At 48.3% G+C, this 14,837-nt stretch overlaps 1 protein-coding gene across 3 annotated transcripts in view; it reads left to right on the top strand.

Annotated features, from left to right (window-relative positions):
- DYNC1H1 (dynein cytoplasmic 1 heavy chain 1) overlaps positions 1-14,837 on the top strand; it is an 85,609-nt gene that overhangs the window by 46,788 nt on the left and 23,984 nt on the right. For all 3 annotated transcript variants that reach the window (XR_010151271.1, XM_016926971.4, XM_016926972.4), the window contains exons 34-44: positions 15-171; positions 2,812-3,039; positions 3,562-3,792; positions 4,055-4,195; positions 4,472-4,705; positions 4,794-5,000; positions 5,089-5,210; positions 6,157-6,322; positions 7,599-7,762; positions 10,454-10,583; positions 14,275-14,408. Coding sequence is in view for 2 of the 3 variants with exons in the window: in XM_016926971.4 (XP_016782460.1) it covers positions 15-171; positions 2,812-3,039; positions 3,562-3,792; positions 4,055-4,195; positions 4,472-4,705; positions 4,794-5,000; positions 5,089-5,210; positions 6,157-6,322; positions 7,599-7,762; positions 10,454-10,583; positions 14,275-14,408 (1,914 nt within the window). In the remaining variant the exon portion in view is untranslated. The remainder of the gene's footprint in view (positions 1-14; positions 172-2,811; positions 3,040-3,561; positions 3,793-4,054; positions 4,196-4,471; positions 4,706-4,793; positions 5,001-5,088; positions 5,211-6,156; positions 6,323-7,598; positions 7,763-10,453; positions 10,584-14,274; positions 14,409-14,837) is intronic.

The raw sequence follows: 14,837 nt of genomic DNA on the forward strand, positions 1-14,837 counted from the left end.
TCCTTCCCAACCAGGATCATCGACAGCGTGAGAGGTGAGCTGCAGAAGCGCCAGTGGATCGTCTTCGATGGCGATGTGGATCCAGAGTGGGTTGAGAACTTGAACTCAGTGCTGGATGACAATAAGCTCCTAACTTTGCCCAATGGAGAGCGCCTCAGTCTTCCACCCAATGTAAGTAGCCTTTTGTATGTCGTCAACTGAATAATTCCTTTTGGCCAACTAAACTTCATTTGCTAGCGAAGTGCAGCACTGGAGTCATGGACCCAGATTCCATGGAGTAGTGATCATTGTGTAAGTAATTTTCAAAGGTAGCATCTCAACTGCTAGATTTTTTTTCCATTTCCATGGCTGGTGAGAAACATTTTAATAGGTTTTATTAATGGCTTTCTATCATTTATTGAGTAATAAGCACACTCTATGATTATCAGTTAACCCTGTATGGTGGGGTTGTCGTTAAGGTTTCTTAAGCTGTTATACATCTAGAGAGCTGGGAAAATGAGAAATTTGGAATGGGGCTTTCTAGGCTGTCCCTTGGAAAATGAGTGCATGATGCAGGTGCCTGACAACACCTACTGATCAGTAAACACAGTCAGGCCCGGTATGGATTTGCACTGAGTCAGACCCTGTTCTAGATGCTGAAAATACAGCAGTAAGAAAGCAAGAAGACAGGCCGGGCGCGGTGGCTCACGCCTGTAATCCCAGCACTTTGGGAGGCCGAGGCGGGCAGATCACGAAGTCAGGAGATTGAGACCATTCTGGCTAACATGATGAAACCCCGTCTCTACTAAAAATACAAAAAATTAGCGGGGTGTGGTGGCGGGCGCCTGCAGTCCCAGCTACTGAAGAGGCTGAGGCAGGAGAATCGCTTGGACCTGGGAGGCGGATGTTGCAGTGAGCTGAGATCGCGCCACTGCACTCCAGCCTGGGCGACAGAGAGAGACTCCGTCTCAAAAACAAACAAACAAAAAAGGCAGGAAGACAAAAGCCCTTGCTCACGTGTGATGCAGTTGGACAAACAAAATGAATAGTGATTGGTGCAAAGAAAAAAAGAAATGGAAAGCGAGCTGTCAGGTGTTGGTGGGGGTTGGAGGTTAAAATGTGAAGCCTTCCCTGAGAACGTGGTTTGAGCAGACACTTAGGGGAGTGAGGGAGTAGGTCCCAAGTCTCCCAAGTATTCTGGGCAAAGGAACACACAGCAGGAGTAGCAGGTCTGGGACAGGGGGCCGGTGTATGTGAGGACAGCAAGGGGCAGTCGGCTGAAGTGGAGAGGACTGGGGAGGACAAGTCAGGGCTGAGACTAGAGAGGAAACGAGCCAGGTCAGGGGCCTAGGAGGTCATTGTCGGGGGTGTGAGTTTGTACACTGGGCAAGCTGGGATCCATGGAGCAGCCTGGACAGGAGCGATGTTGCCTGATGTATGTCCACGAAGATCCGTCTGGCTGCCGTTTGGAGAATGAAGAGGGCAGGGTGAAAGCCAGGAGGCCAGTTGGAGACTGCCTCAGACCTCCAGGCACCAGGGACAGGGGGCGAGCTGGCAGCAGCGAAGGTGCTGAGAGGTGACTGACTATGGCTGGAGTTTAAAGCATGCGTGGGATTTGCTGATGGACTAGATGTGGGTGTGAGGGAAAGGAATCAAGGATGATGCGAGGTTTCTGGCCTGATCAGCTTATGAGCCTTTAACAACAAGGCTTAGGATTGGTATTTATCTCAGCTTCAGGAGCCAGCCATGGATTCTTAGTACTGTCTGAAAGTGTGCACTTACTCCAACAACTCAAGTTCCTCTCTGACAGCTGATCCAGTAGAGTCTAACTTGTCAGAGGAGATTAATCTCCTTGTGAGGCAATTACAGCTCCGAGGTTAAGGCTCTGGAGTCCGACCACCTGCTTTGAATCTCAACCACTTACTAGCAGTGGGACCCCAGCAAGTCACCTGCGCCATCTTTAAACTGGAGGTGAGGCCGGGCATGGTGGTTCGTGCCTGTCATCCCAGTACTTTGGGAGGCCAAGGCAGGTGGATCATCTTTGGTTAGGAGTTTGAGACCAACGTGACCAACATGATGAAACCCCGTCTCTACTAAAATGACAAAAAATTAGCTGGGCGTGGTGGCGCATGCCTGTAATCCCAGCTACTCAGGAGGCTGAGACAGGAGAATCGCTTGAACCCGGGAGGCATTGCAGTGAGCTGAGATCACGCCATTGCATTCGAGCCTGGGCAACAGGAGCAAAACTCCATCTCAAAAAAAAACAAAAAACACCAGAGATGACAGCGTGCCTGCCTGGTCAGGTTTTGTGAGACTGGAGGGATCCACGCCTGGTGTGAACCCAGGACACAGTCACTGCTGACATCACACTTGGAGGGGGGCTGTTGCTTCTGTGCCCTCAAGAACAGTGGGAAACCTTAAACAAGGTGGTTTGCCCTGTTCTTCTCCCTGCCACACACACTTGTCCTGCCCAGATTCCTGTAGAGAGAATGGTGAATACTGTAGTGATGTGAGCTGTAGGTGTTTTTTGTTTGTTTTAAATAAGTGCAGAAAAAATTTTTTTGAGACAGGTTTTCACTGTCACCCAGGCTAGAGTGCAGTGGCATGATCTCGGCTCACTGCAGCCTCCACCTCCCAGGCTCAAGTGATTCTTCTCCCTCAGCCTCCCAAGTAGCTGCAATTACAGGCACACGCCACCATGCCTGGCTACTTTCTGTATAGGAAAATAAAGTTTAAAGTCACCCTTTCAGTGTATATATAGGTAAAAGAATCTTAATGTCCAGGTTTCTTCCAAGCCTATGTCATTAAATCTGCTTAATGTTTTCTTTCAAGGTGAGAATAATGTTTGAGGTACAGGACTTGAAATACGCGACCTTGGCCACAGTGTCGCGCTGCGGCATGGTCTGGTTCAGTGAGGATGTGCTGAGCACCGACATGATCTTCAACAACTTCCTGGCCAGGCTGCGCAGCATCCCGCTGGATGAAGGGGAGGATGAGGCACAGCGGCGGCGTAAGGGCAAAGAGGATGAGGGGGAGGAGGCCGCTTCCCCCATGCTGCAGGTACGCCCAGGTGGGACCCACATATCATGACCTGAGGGTGCTAGGATGTTCAGATGTGGTCTCGCTGTGTTGCCCACGCTGGTCTTGAACTCCTGGGCTCAAGCAACCCACCTGCCTTGGCCTCTCAAAGTGCTGGGATTACAGGCATGAGTCACTGTACCCAGCCAACTTTTGTGTAATCAATGTTGTCTTCTGCCAGCTTAAACAAGGAAGCCCAGCTGTAGCAGCTACAAATGTTAAAAGTCACGTATGGGAAAATTTAAAGAATTCTTTTCATTATCTTACTTTTCTCTACAAATTGATGAAAGACTGCCCTTTTCCATGTTCAGTGGGAAAACCAAAGTTCCTGGGAAGCAGGGTTTTTGAGAACCACCAGGGTGAAGGAATGAGGACTGGTCATTGAAGCTTCATCCAAAATGAGTTTTCCAAGGTCGTATGACCTTCTCCTGGGACCAGGTTAGAATCGATGAAACTCGCCTGCCTTTTGAAAGATAGTTAAGTATCACTCCTTCCACTTTCTAGATCCAAAGAGATGCAGCTACGATCATGCAACCGTACTTCACGTCCAACGGCCTGGTCACCAAGGCGCTAGAGCACGCCTTCCAGCTGGAGCACATCATGGACCTAACACGCCTGCGCTGCCTGGGCTCGCTCTTCTCCATGCTGCACCAGGCCTGCCGCAACGTGGCGCAGTATAACGCCAACCATCCCGACTTCCCCATGCAGATCGAGCAGCTGGAGCGCTACATTCAGGTCAGGGGGCATCAGGGGCTTCACAGAGCTCACCACTGCGCCAGACCACAGGTCTGAGGACCTCTGAAATGCTGCACCTGTGTGGATGTGCGCTCTCTCCTAGGCGAGGCAGAGCCTTCGTTGCGGGGCTAGGAAAGGTGCAGTGGGTGTCTGTGATGCAGGAAGACTGGGAACCACTGTCTTTAGGTTAACTTTGCTGTAAGTGTCTTTCTTTTGTTGTTGAAATTTTATAAAAATCAAAGTTTAATACCCTTTTTAATAGCGGTATCTGGTTTATGCCATACTCTGGTCCCTGTCTGGAGACAGCCGGCTAAAAATGAGAGCAGAGCTGGGTGAATACATCAGAAGAATCACGACCGTGCCTCTGCCCACTGCGCCCAACATACCCATTATCGATTATGAGGTGAGCATGCAGTTACCACCCGTGTTTCTGATTCTCACCTTGTTGGTTTACCTCATCCTGGAACAAGCTGACCATGGACCTCGACTTCGTCTTTTCATTTTATTCCATTTCATAGAAGGACTTTATCCTTTTAGTTCCGTGTGTTAGCAAAGAATGCAGATTAACCTGACCAATTACTTCCTTGTTCTGAAAGTTCAAGTTTGTGTTCAGGTAAACAAACCTCGTGAGGAGGCACCTTGGTTGCAGCCGGACTCACACTTCCATCTCCGTGTGTAGGTGTCCATCAGCGGAGAGTGGTCTCCGTGGCAGGCCAAGGTGCCTCAGATTGAAGTGGAGACGCACAAGGTGGCAGCCCCTGATGTCGTCGTGCCAACACTGGACACAGTCCGCCACGAAGCCCTCTTGTACACTTGGCTGGCCGAACACAAGCCCCTGGTCTTGTGTGGCCCTCCTGGGTCTGGCAAGACCATGACACTCTTCAGCGCCCTCCGGGCCTTGCCTGACATGGAGGTAAAGAGGCCAGGAGGTGGGCAGCAGACCTTTTGGTGTTGAGCATGGGGTTGGTCTTACAGTGTGGTTTTGTGTCTTCCCTCCAAAGGTGGTGGGTCTCAACTTCTCCAGTGCTACTACTCCAGAGCTGCTTCTGAAGACTTTTGATCACTACTGCGAGTACAGGCGCACACCTAACGGGGTTGTTTTGGCTCCTGTTCAACTTGGAAAGTGGCTGGTGTTGTTCTGTGATGAAATCAACTTGCCAGATATGGATAAATATGGGACCCAGAGGGTCATATCCTTCATCAGACAGGTTTGTTTCTATTCACAAGGCCCTTCCTGCCCCACAATGTTTCTTGTTCACGTTTTGCTCCTAATGTGGTACCTGTCCCTTCCTTCAGATGGTGGAGCACGGAGGCTTTTACCGTACCTCAGATCAAACATGGGTGAAGCTGGAGAGAATCCAGTTTGTTGGGGCTTGTAATCCCCCAACAGACCCTGGAAGAAAGCCCCTCTCACACAGGTAAAACAGCTCGGTAGACTGCTCTGCTTCACACACGCACAGCTCCAGGATTGCTGTAAACACAGTGCCACAAAAACCTGGTTTTGATAATAAAGACAATAATACTGCTTATTGTGGGTTCCTCTTGGGTTACTTCTCTGTGCTGTAATGCCAGGAAAACATGTTAAAAATAAAAGCATTGGCCGGGCGCAGTGGCTCACGCCTATAATCCCAGCACTTTGGGAGGCCGAGGCGGGTGGATCACGAGGTCAGGAGATTGAGACCATCCTGGCCAACACAGTGAAACCTCGTCTCTACTGAAAATAAAAAAACAAAATTAAGGCCGGGCGTGGTGGCTTACGCCTGTAATCCCAGCACTTTGGGAGGCCGAAGCGGGCAGATCACGAGGTCAGGAGGTTGAGACCATCCTGGCTAACACGGTGAAACCCCATCTCTACTAAAAATACAAAAAATTAGCCAGGCATGGTGGCAGGTGCCTGTAGTCCCAGCTACTTGGGAGGCTGAGGCAGCAGAATGGTGTGAACCTGGGAGGTGGAGCTTGCAGTGAGCTGAGATCGCACCACTGCACTCCAGCCTGGGCGACAGAGCAAGACTCCATCTCAAAATAAATAAATAAATAAAATAAAATGAAATAAAAGCATTGATCTCTTGGTAGTGATGAACTGCTCCAGACTCATCTGTAGAGCCAAGATGAGGCTGAAATAAGCCTTGGTTATTTTTTCATCTTTGCTGGTTTTTCAAGTGTTTTCCATCGACTGTTGTGTGTCAGACCCCAAGCCTGAGCAGTGTGTGTGTGATCTCAGCTAACACTGATGTCAAGTCTGCATAGCTGGGTTAGGAAACGACCTCCAGACAGGGCCCTGGACAGGGCGACTCCACTGGCACACTGCCCCTTCCTGGGAGGCGCTGTCAGGGAGGGGCGCTGAGCGGGGCTATCTGTGCACAGGTTCCTGCGCCACGTGCCTGTCGTGTATGTGGATTACCCGGGCCCCGCCTCCCTCACACAGATCTACGGCACCTTCAACCGCGCCATGCTGAGGCTCATTCCGTCCCTGCGGACGTATGCAGAGCCGCTCACTGCTGCCATGGTGGAGTTCTACACCATGTCTCAGGTACGCAGAGTTTCTTTGCTCTTCCAGAAATTGTTTTCCTCTCATAATTAAGGCACTCTATTGGCCAGGTGTGGTGGTTCACACCTGTAATCCCAGCATTTTGGGAGGCCAAGGTGGGTGGATCCTTTGAGCCCAGGAGTTTGAGACCAGTCTGGACAACATGGCAAAACCCTGTCTCTACAAAAAATAGGTGGGCGTGGTGGTGCATGCTTGTAGTGTCAGCTTCCCAGGAGGCTGAGGTGGGAGAGTTGCTTGAACCTGGAGGCAGAGCTTACGGTGAGCCATGATTGTGCCACTGCACCAGCCTGGGTGACAGAGTGAGACTCTACCTCAAAATAAAATGAGAAGTTTATTGAAATAAAGATTGGACTTTATTCAGAGATGTTATTGAGCCGAGAGACTTTCTCCAAGGTCTGTCATCAAAGTCACTTTTCTATGCAGGTGCTAAGACTGCTGACATTTCCATGCTTAATCATTATCCTATGCATGTGTATGTATGTGTATATGACGAAAATAGAGCCATACAGTTTCTAAATGTATATAAAGGCTGCATATCTGCCAGATTGCTCTCAAGATGGTTGGACCAGCCACGCCTCCACCAGCAGCACCCGCTTCCCTGTATTCTGCAACATTTAAAAAATAGTCATTAACAAAAATGTCTTTGCCCATTTGGTGAGAAATGACTCTCGTTGCTATTTGCATTTCTCTGTTGAGCCTCCCATGGAGCCGCTGGCTGCGGGGGATGAGTGGGAGCCGCCGACTGCCCTGCTGTGTCTCCCTCGCTCTTCATGCTTTGGGACAGCTTTCTTGTCATAGGTGGCAGATGCTTTTTCCCAGTATTTTATTTGCTTTTAAGTATTTTCAGAAGGATTTTTTGTAGTTTCATTGTTTAAATATTCAAATCGTTAAATATAATGTATTTCAGCATAAAGTGAGCAGCTTGAATCTAACTTTGTTCTGGACAGTTATTTATCCAATTGTTCCAACATTGTTTACTCATTTGGAGACGGAGTCTCACTCTGTCGCCAAGGCTGGAATGCAGTGGCGCAGTCTCGGCTCGCTGCAACCTCCGCCTCCTGGGTTCAAGCGATTCTTCTGCCTCAGCCTCCCTAGTAGCTGGGACTACAGGCACCCACCACCATGTCCAGCTATCTTCTTAAATATTTCAGGGTCTAGGTTCTTTAATGTAAACATGTTTTGCCACATTTTACCTTTTGACCACTTCTCTGTGTCTTAAGATATTTACATGTACCTTCCATTTTTCTCATTGCCATAGGAGAGATTCACCCAGGATACACAACCTCACTATATCTATTCACCCCGTGAAATGACTAGGTGGGTGAGAGGCATCTTTGAAGCACTGAGACCTCTGGAGACCCTGCCTGTTGAAGGCCTCATTCGGATTTGGGCACATGAAGCTCTGCGTCTCTTCCAAGATAGGTAAGGGAAGCCGAGGATCCAGTTGGTCCCATTCTCCCCTGCTCTGAGTTCTTACAGCTGTCGAAGCTGGGGTCTTTTCAGGGGTGGTCTGCCTAAGTTAGAGCCAGGTGGTGCCAGTGGTGGAAGGAGCAGAGTCGGCCAGGGCAGCCTCCCGTCTGGACACTGGTCACAGTTGCCCCAGGGTAACAAAGTCACAGTGCGCTGAATGCACCGGCTGGCCCACCACTGTCTGCTTACACAAGGCACTTTCATAAACCTTGTGGCTGTGAACAGGGTACTTTTTTTTTAAAGATACATCATAGAAGTCAAAAAACGGGGCACTTTAATAAACCTTCTAAACTGTCAGGTGGGACCACACAAGGTAGCAGCTGCCTGTGATAACCTTACCAGAGCACGGGTTCACTGCTGAGTTAAAAGGTCTCCCAACAACTGCCCAGTGTGCGTGTTCCGTAACCACCACCCCTCTTCCTGATTCTCAGTCTGTGTTCTCATCAAAGGCTTTGCAGCTGCAGCTCTGGGGCACTGGTTTTCTCTTTTACCTGTTGCCCACTTGGATCAATTCTTGTCTTGTAAGTTTTGAGTTTTTCTAGTTAAGTGACCAATACTTAAGGGAAAAAATTGCTAACGGATGACTGATCGGCATCAACTGTGGAAGGTTTTGTGGTTTGAATTGCAGTAAGATGACTTGGCAGATGGTTCCCTCCAAACTAAGAAATGCTTAAGTGTTTGGCAGCTGTGCCTCTGGACCAGGTGTCATCCTGCAGTTTCTCCTGTCATTACTGTACAAGGAGTCTCAGAATACTGCCTAGTTGTAATCACTGGCTTTCCAACCCGAGTCCTTGGCATTCTTGGGCAACACCGGGTACATTACTGACAGCCACTGTAAGAGATGAGCAGGCAAGGCAGAGTGCAGAGCATGTTGGCCGTGGCAGCCCTGTTTTTATTTCTTATTGGAGTTCTGCTGCTTTTTAAACAGTCTTTTGTTATTGTTGCTATGTCAGCTACCTTCACTCTCCCCTTTTCAATTAAAAAAAAATTGGCTGGGCATAGTGGTTCACATCTATAATCCCAGCACTTTGGGAGGTTGAGGCAGGAGGATCATTGAGCCCAGGAGTTCAAGGCCAGCCTGACCAACATAGTGAGACCCCCATCTCTACAAAAAATAAAAAATTAGCCAGGTGTGGTGACGTGTACCTGTAGTCCCAGCTACTTGGGAGGCTGAGACAGGAAGATCGATTGAGCCTGGGAGGCTGCAGCTACAGTGAGCCATGATCGTGCCACTGCATTCCAGCCTGAGTGACAGAGCAAGACCCTGTCTCCCACAATATAGTTTTCACAGATTTCTAGTACCACAGAGAATTTTGTTTAAATTCAAATGTCACAACAGCAGTTGTGCTTACAAATTCAGATTGGCTTCAGTAAGTATATACCTGCCTTCACTAGACCCTCACCTGGTAGCCTGCATAGGAGATCTTACAGTCAGCTTCTCAAAAGGTCCTCACACGGCAGCGCAGTCACAGTCTCGCCTGCTTGCCTAGTAGTAAGTCTTACACCTCTAAAACTACACGCATCACAGTTCCCATTTCTTTTTTTCTTTTTCTTTTTTTTTTTTTTTTTTTTTTTTTTTTGAGACAGAGTCTCGCTTTGTCACCCAGGCTAGAGTGCAGTGGCATGATCTCAGCTCACTGCAACCTCCGTCTCCTGGGTTCAAAGCAATTCTTGTGCCGCAGCCCCCAGAGTAGCTGGGATTACAGACATGTGCCACCACGCCTGGCTGATTTTTATATTTTTAGTAGAGACAGGGTTTCACCACATTGGCCAGGCTAGTCTTGAACTCCTGACTTAAAGTGATCCGCCTGCCTCTGCCCTCCCAGAGTGCTGGGATTACAGCTTGAGACCAGCATAGCGAAACCCCATCTCTACTAAAAATACAAAATTTAGCTGGGCATGGTAGCACAGGCCTGTAATCCCAGCTACTGAGGAGGCTGAGGCAGGAGAATCGCTTGAACCTGGGAAGCAGAGGTTGCAGTGAGCCAAGATCGCGCCACTGCACTTCAGCCTGGGCAACAGAGTGAGACTCTGTAAGTAAGTAAGTAAGATCACGCCACTGCACTTCAGCCTGTTGCCAGGCTGTAAGTAAGTAAGTAAGTAAGAGTGAGACTCTGGGCTGGGCGAGGTGGCTCACGCCTGTAATCCCAGCATTTTGGGAGGCCGAGGCGGGCGGATCACGAGGTCAGGAGATCGAGACCATCCTGGCTAACACGGTGAAACCACATCTCTACTAAAAATACAATTAAAAAAAAAAATTAGCCAGGCTTGGTGGCGGGCGCCTGTAGTCCCAGCTACTCAGGAGGCTGAGGCAGGAGAATGGTGTGAACCCGGGAGGTGGAGCTTGCAGTAAGCCAAGATAGTGCCAATGCACTCCAGCCTTGGCGACAGAGAGAGACTCCGTCTCAAAAAAAAAAAAAAAAGTGAGACCCTGTAAGTAAGTAAGTAAGTAAATAAATAAATAAAATTTCAGGTTGCCTAAGCTGTCATGAGTTCAGCTTTTAGGTTCATCCATGCATAGTAAAGGAAGATGTGTGATAAAGACTGACTGCATCCTTTGGAAGAGCCCACAGCACCCACAAACATGGTGCTTCTTCACCGTGCCCTCTAGTTACCTAAATGCACATGCTGCTCTCCCCACAGACTCGTAGAGGATGAGGAGAGGCGTTGGACTGATGAGAACATCGACACGGTTGCTCTGAAGCACTTCCCTAACATCGACAGAGAGAAGGCAATGAGCCGACCCATCTTGTACAGCAACTGGCTGTCAAAGGTAGCAAACTCGCATCATTTCAGACATACTTCTTTTTCTGCCATCCCTTTCTAATGCTAACGAATTCTAACGAATTATCTTCTACTCAAAAATATCTTTAGGCCGGGTATGGTGTCTCACACCTGTAATCCCAGCACTTTGGGAGGCTGAGGCAGGAGCATCACTTGATCCCAGGAGTTTGAGACCAGCCTGGGCAACATAGTAAGACCCCACCTCTACAAAAAAATTTGAAAATTTAGCCAGGCAAGGTAACTCACGCCTATGGTCCCAGCAACTTGGGAGGCTTGAGCCCAGGAAGTCACAGTGAGCTGTGGTCACACCACCATACTGCAGCCTGGGTAAAAGAGCAAAACCCTGTTTCAAAAAATACTTTAGAAAACAAAATATCGGCTGGGCACGGTGGCTCACGCCTGTGATCCCAGCACTTTGGGAGGCTGAGGCGGTGGATCACCTGAGGTCGGGAGTTCGAGACCAGCCTGACCTACATGGAGAAACCCCATCTCTACTAAAAATACAAAATTAGCTGGGCGTGGTGACGCATGTCTGTAATCCCAGCTATTTAGGAGGCTGAGGCAGGAGAATCTTTTGAACCCGGGAGGCAGAAGTTGCAGTGAGCTGAGATCGCGCCATTGCACTGCAGCCTCAGCAACAAGAGCGAAACTCTGTCTCAAAGAAAAAAAAAAGTACAGCGAGGCGCAATGGCCTGTAATCCCCACACTTTGGGAGGCCAAGGCAGGCAGATCACTTGAGGTCAGGGGTTCGAGACCAGCCTGGACAACATGCTGAAACTCCATCTCTACTAAAAAGACAAAATTAGCCAGGCATGGTGGCATGTGCCTGTAATCCCAGCTACTCAGGAGTCTGAGAATCGCTTGAACCCGGGAGGCAGAGGTTGCAGTGAGCCAAGGTCACGCCACTGCACTCCAGCCTGGGCAACAGAGCGAGATTCCGTCTCAAAAAAAGAATAAAAACTTAAAAAGAGTCCAGCTTGGGTAACAAAGTGAGACCTTACCTCAAAAAAACACTTAAAAAACAAGAAAAATCTCTTTGTCCTAAAGTGCACTATAAAATAGGCTGTGGTTACAGCAGTGATGTGCTACGGGTTTGCAGTCACTGATACTTTAGGGCAGGAATTCCCAGGAGTATGGCTGGCAGGCTGGCTGCTGTTGGGGTTCTGACTTCCGTGTGAGGGTCGAGCCATTGGATTTCCAGCCGGTGGAAGGTGTTGCTTCAGCGGGTTTGCAGTGAAAGAAATCTTTGCTTCACAAATTTGTTTTCACATTCCTCACACTGAAAATAGGACAATTGTGAATAACTTGTGTGAAAATGTTTCATATGCTAAAATGCTAGATGGAGTTCACCTCTCCAGAATAGCTGTGAGTTGTCCTTTTTCTCTGCAAAGGATGAGGACATTTACTGAGTTACAGTCTTGACATGCATTTCATTGAGTAGCCCCAGGTGATAGACGTGAGTAAGAGCTTCCTTTAGGCAGCTCCCACTCCAATGGAGGAAAGAGCAGGACAGAGGGAGATAACTCAGGCTGGGAAGAGATTTCTGGGAGAATGACCCTTGCACTGGTCTTCGTGTGTTTAGGTCTTCTGAATGGCTTTCAGTGAAGTTCAGCTTTGTCTAGGAAGGTTCACCACGTCAGGGAGGGCATACAAGGCAGAGCGCCTGATAGGAGCTGGGAGTAGTAAGGTGGGCGTGTTCAATATTGGTAGAATTTTCTATATATTTAAGACTCTAGGTACCCATTCTTTTTCATTTACAGGAAACTTCTCCCTGTGGCTTATCTTTTTTTTAACTCTTTTTTTTTTTTTTTTGGAGATGGAGTCTCGCTCTGTCGCCCAGGCTAGAGTGCAGTGGCGCTTTCTCGGCTCACTGCAAGCTCCGCCTCCTGGGTTCACCCCAGTCTCCTGCCTCAGCCTCCTAAGTAGCTGGGACTACAGGTGCCCGCCACCACGCCCAGCTAATTTTTTGTATTTTTAGTAGAGATGGGGTTTTCACTGTGTTAGCCAGGATGGTCTCGATCTCCTGACCTCGTGATCAGCCCATCTCGGCCTCCCAAAGTGCTGGGATTACAGGCATGAACCACCGCGCCCAGCCATTTTTTTACTCTTTATAAGGTCTTTTGAAGAACAAACGTTCTTAAAGATGTATCTTTCAGGCTGGGCACAGTGGCTCATGCCTGTAATCCCAACACTTTGGGAGGCCAAGGTGGGCGGATCACCTGAGGTCAGGAGTTCGAGACCAGCCTGCCCAACATGGTGAAACCCCGTCTCGCCGAGGCAGGTGGATCACGAGGTCAGGAGTTCAAGACCAGCCTTACCAACATGGTGAAAACCCATCTCTACTAAAAATACAAAAATTAGCCAGGCGCGGTACTGCATGCCTGTAATCTCAGCTACTCAGGAGGCTGAGGCAGGAGAATCACTTGAACCTGGGAGGCAGAGGTTGCAGTGAGCCAAGATCGCGCCATTGCACTCTAGCCTGGGCGACAGAGGGAGACTCTGTCTCAAAAAAAAAAAAAAAAATTGCCAGGTATGGTGGCGTGTGCCTATAGTCCCAGCTACTTGAGAGGCAGGAGAATCACTTGAACCCAGGAGGCAGAGGTTGCAGTGAGCCGAGATCAGGCCACTGCACTCTAGCCTGGGTGACAGAGTGAGACCCTGTCTCAAGGAAAAAAAAAAAAAAAAAAAAAGATGTATCTTTGAAACCCTTAATCACAACTCTAATTGAGTTTGTGTATTGAGTGAGCAGTGGGTCCGTTTTCAGTTCTTTCCTTGTGGACGCCCATTATCCCAGCAAAGTTTATTAAATAATAATTTACTCTGCAGTATCTGTCTGTCATCATAGTTTCCCTGTGTGCATAGGTATCCGTTAGTAGTTCTCTGTGCTAAAACCACATGGTCCTGATTATGGTAATAAGTCTGTTTAATAGGGCAGGCCCAGGCCAGGTGCGGTGGCTCATGCCTGTAATCCCAGCACTTTGGGAGGCCGAGACCGGCAGATCACAAGGTCAAGAGATCAAGACCATCCTGGCCAACATGGTGAAACCCGTCTCTACTAAAAATACAAAAATTACCTGGGCATGGTGGTATATGCCTGTAGTCCCAGCTACTTGGGAGGCTGAGGCAAGAGAATTGCTTGATCCCGGGAGGCAGAGGTTGCAGTGAGCTGAGATCGCGCCACGGCACTCCAGCCTGGTGACAGAGCGAGGCTACAAAAAAAAAAAAAAAAAAATAGGGCAGGCCCTCACACCTGGTTCTTTTCTAGAGGGATCTTTCCTGTTCCAAATGAAATACAGAATTGGCTTGTCAGGTTGCACCAGGATAATAAGCACCTCCCACCACTGAGATTTTGACTGGGATTACATTGAACTTATGGATGAGTTTGATGGAACTGGCATTTTTATAGTAGAGTGTTTTTTTCCTCCGTGATCATGGTATGTCTCTTCATGTATTGAGGTCATCTTCATTGCCTTTTGGTGAAGTTCAGTTTTCTCTATAAAAGTTTTTCATGTTTTTAGATCCATTCCTAGTGAATTTATATTTTTTTGCTATGTTGTAAATGATACCTTTTTTGTTGCATTTTTAACAGTTTCTTCATGGTATGTGGACATACAGTTGACTTTGGTCTAATAAGTAACACTTTTTTCTAAGTAATTTGGGTATTACCTTTTTTTCTATAGGATTACATCCCAGTAGACCAAGAAGAGTTAAGAGATTATGTCAAAGCTAGGCTGAAGGTCTTTTATGAAGAAGAACTTGATGTTCCGCTGGTCCTGTTTAATGAAGTCCTAGACCACGTGCTGAGGATTGACAGGTGGGCTTTTTTGTTGTTACAGCCCCACCTCTCGCCTAAGCTGCTCTTGAGCAAGTGTGTGTGCCGGGTCACACCAGGCCTCATGCTGTCCTACCACCTCCGCCTCAGCCTTCTCCACCAAGCAGCTTCCCCCTTCTCTTCTTTCTAAGTCCAGCTTAACCATCCTCAGTTTATCCTAAGCAGAACTTCATTCTTCCTCCCCCAGCACTGCATACCTGCCATGATTATGGCCCTTTGACCTTCTGCTGGAATTGCATTAGTCTCTCATGTCAGTCTAGAGGACAGGACCATGTCTTACTGGTCTTTGCATTCCTCCTGGACTTCACAAATAACAGTTGCTCAGCAAATGTTTAATATATAAGTTCAAGTTAAAACATGTCCAAAATACTGTAGACACTAGATATGAGTCAAAAGGGGAATGAGGCATTA

This window comes from Pan troglodytes, chromosome 15 (genome assembly GCF_028858775.2).
Source record: "Pan troglodytes isolate AG18354 chromosome 15, NHGRI_mPanTro3-v2.0_pri, whole genome shotgun sequence".
Lineage (NCBI taxonomy): Eukaryota > Metazoa > Chordata > Mammalia > Primates > Hominidae > Pan > Pan troglodytes.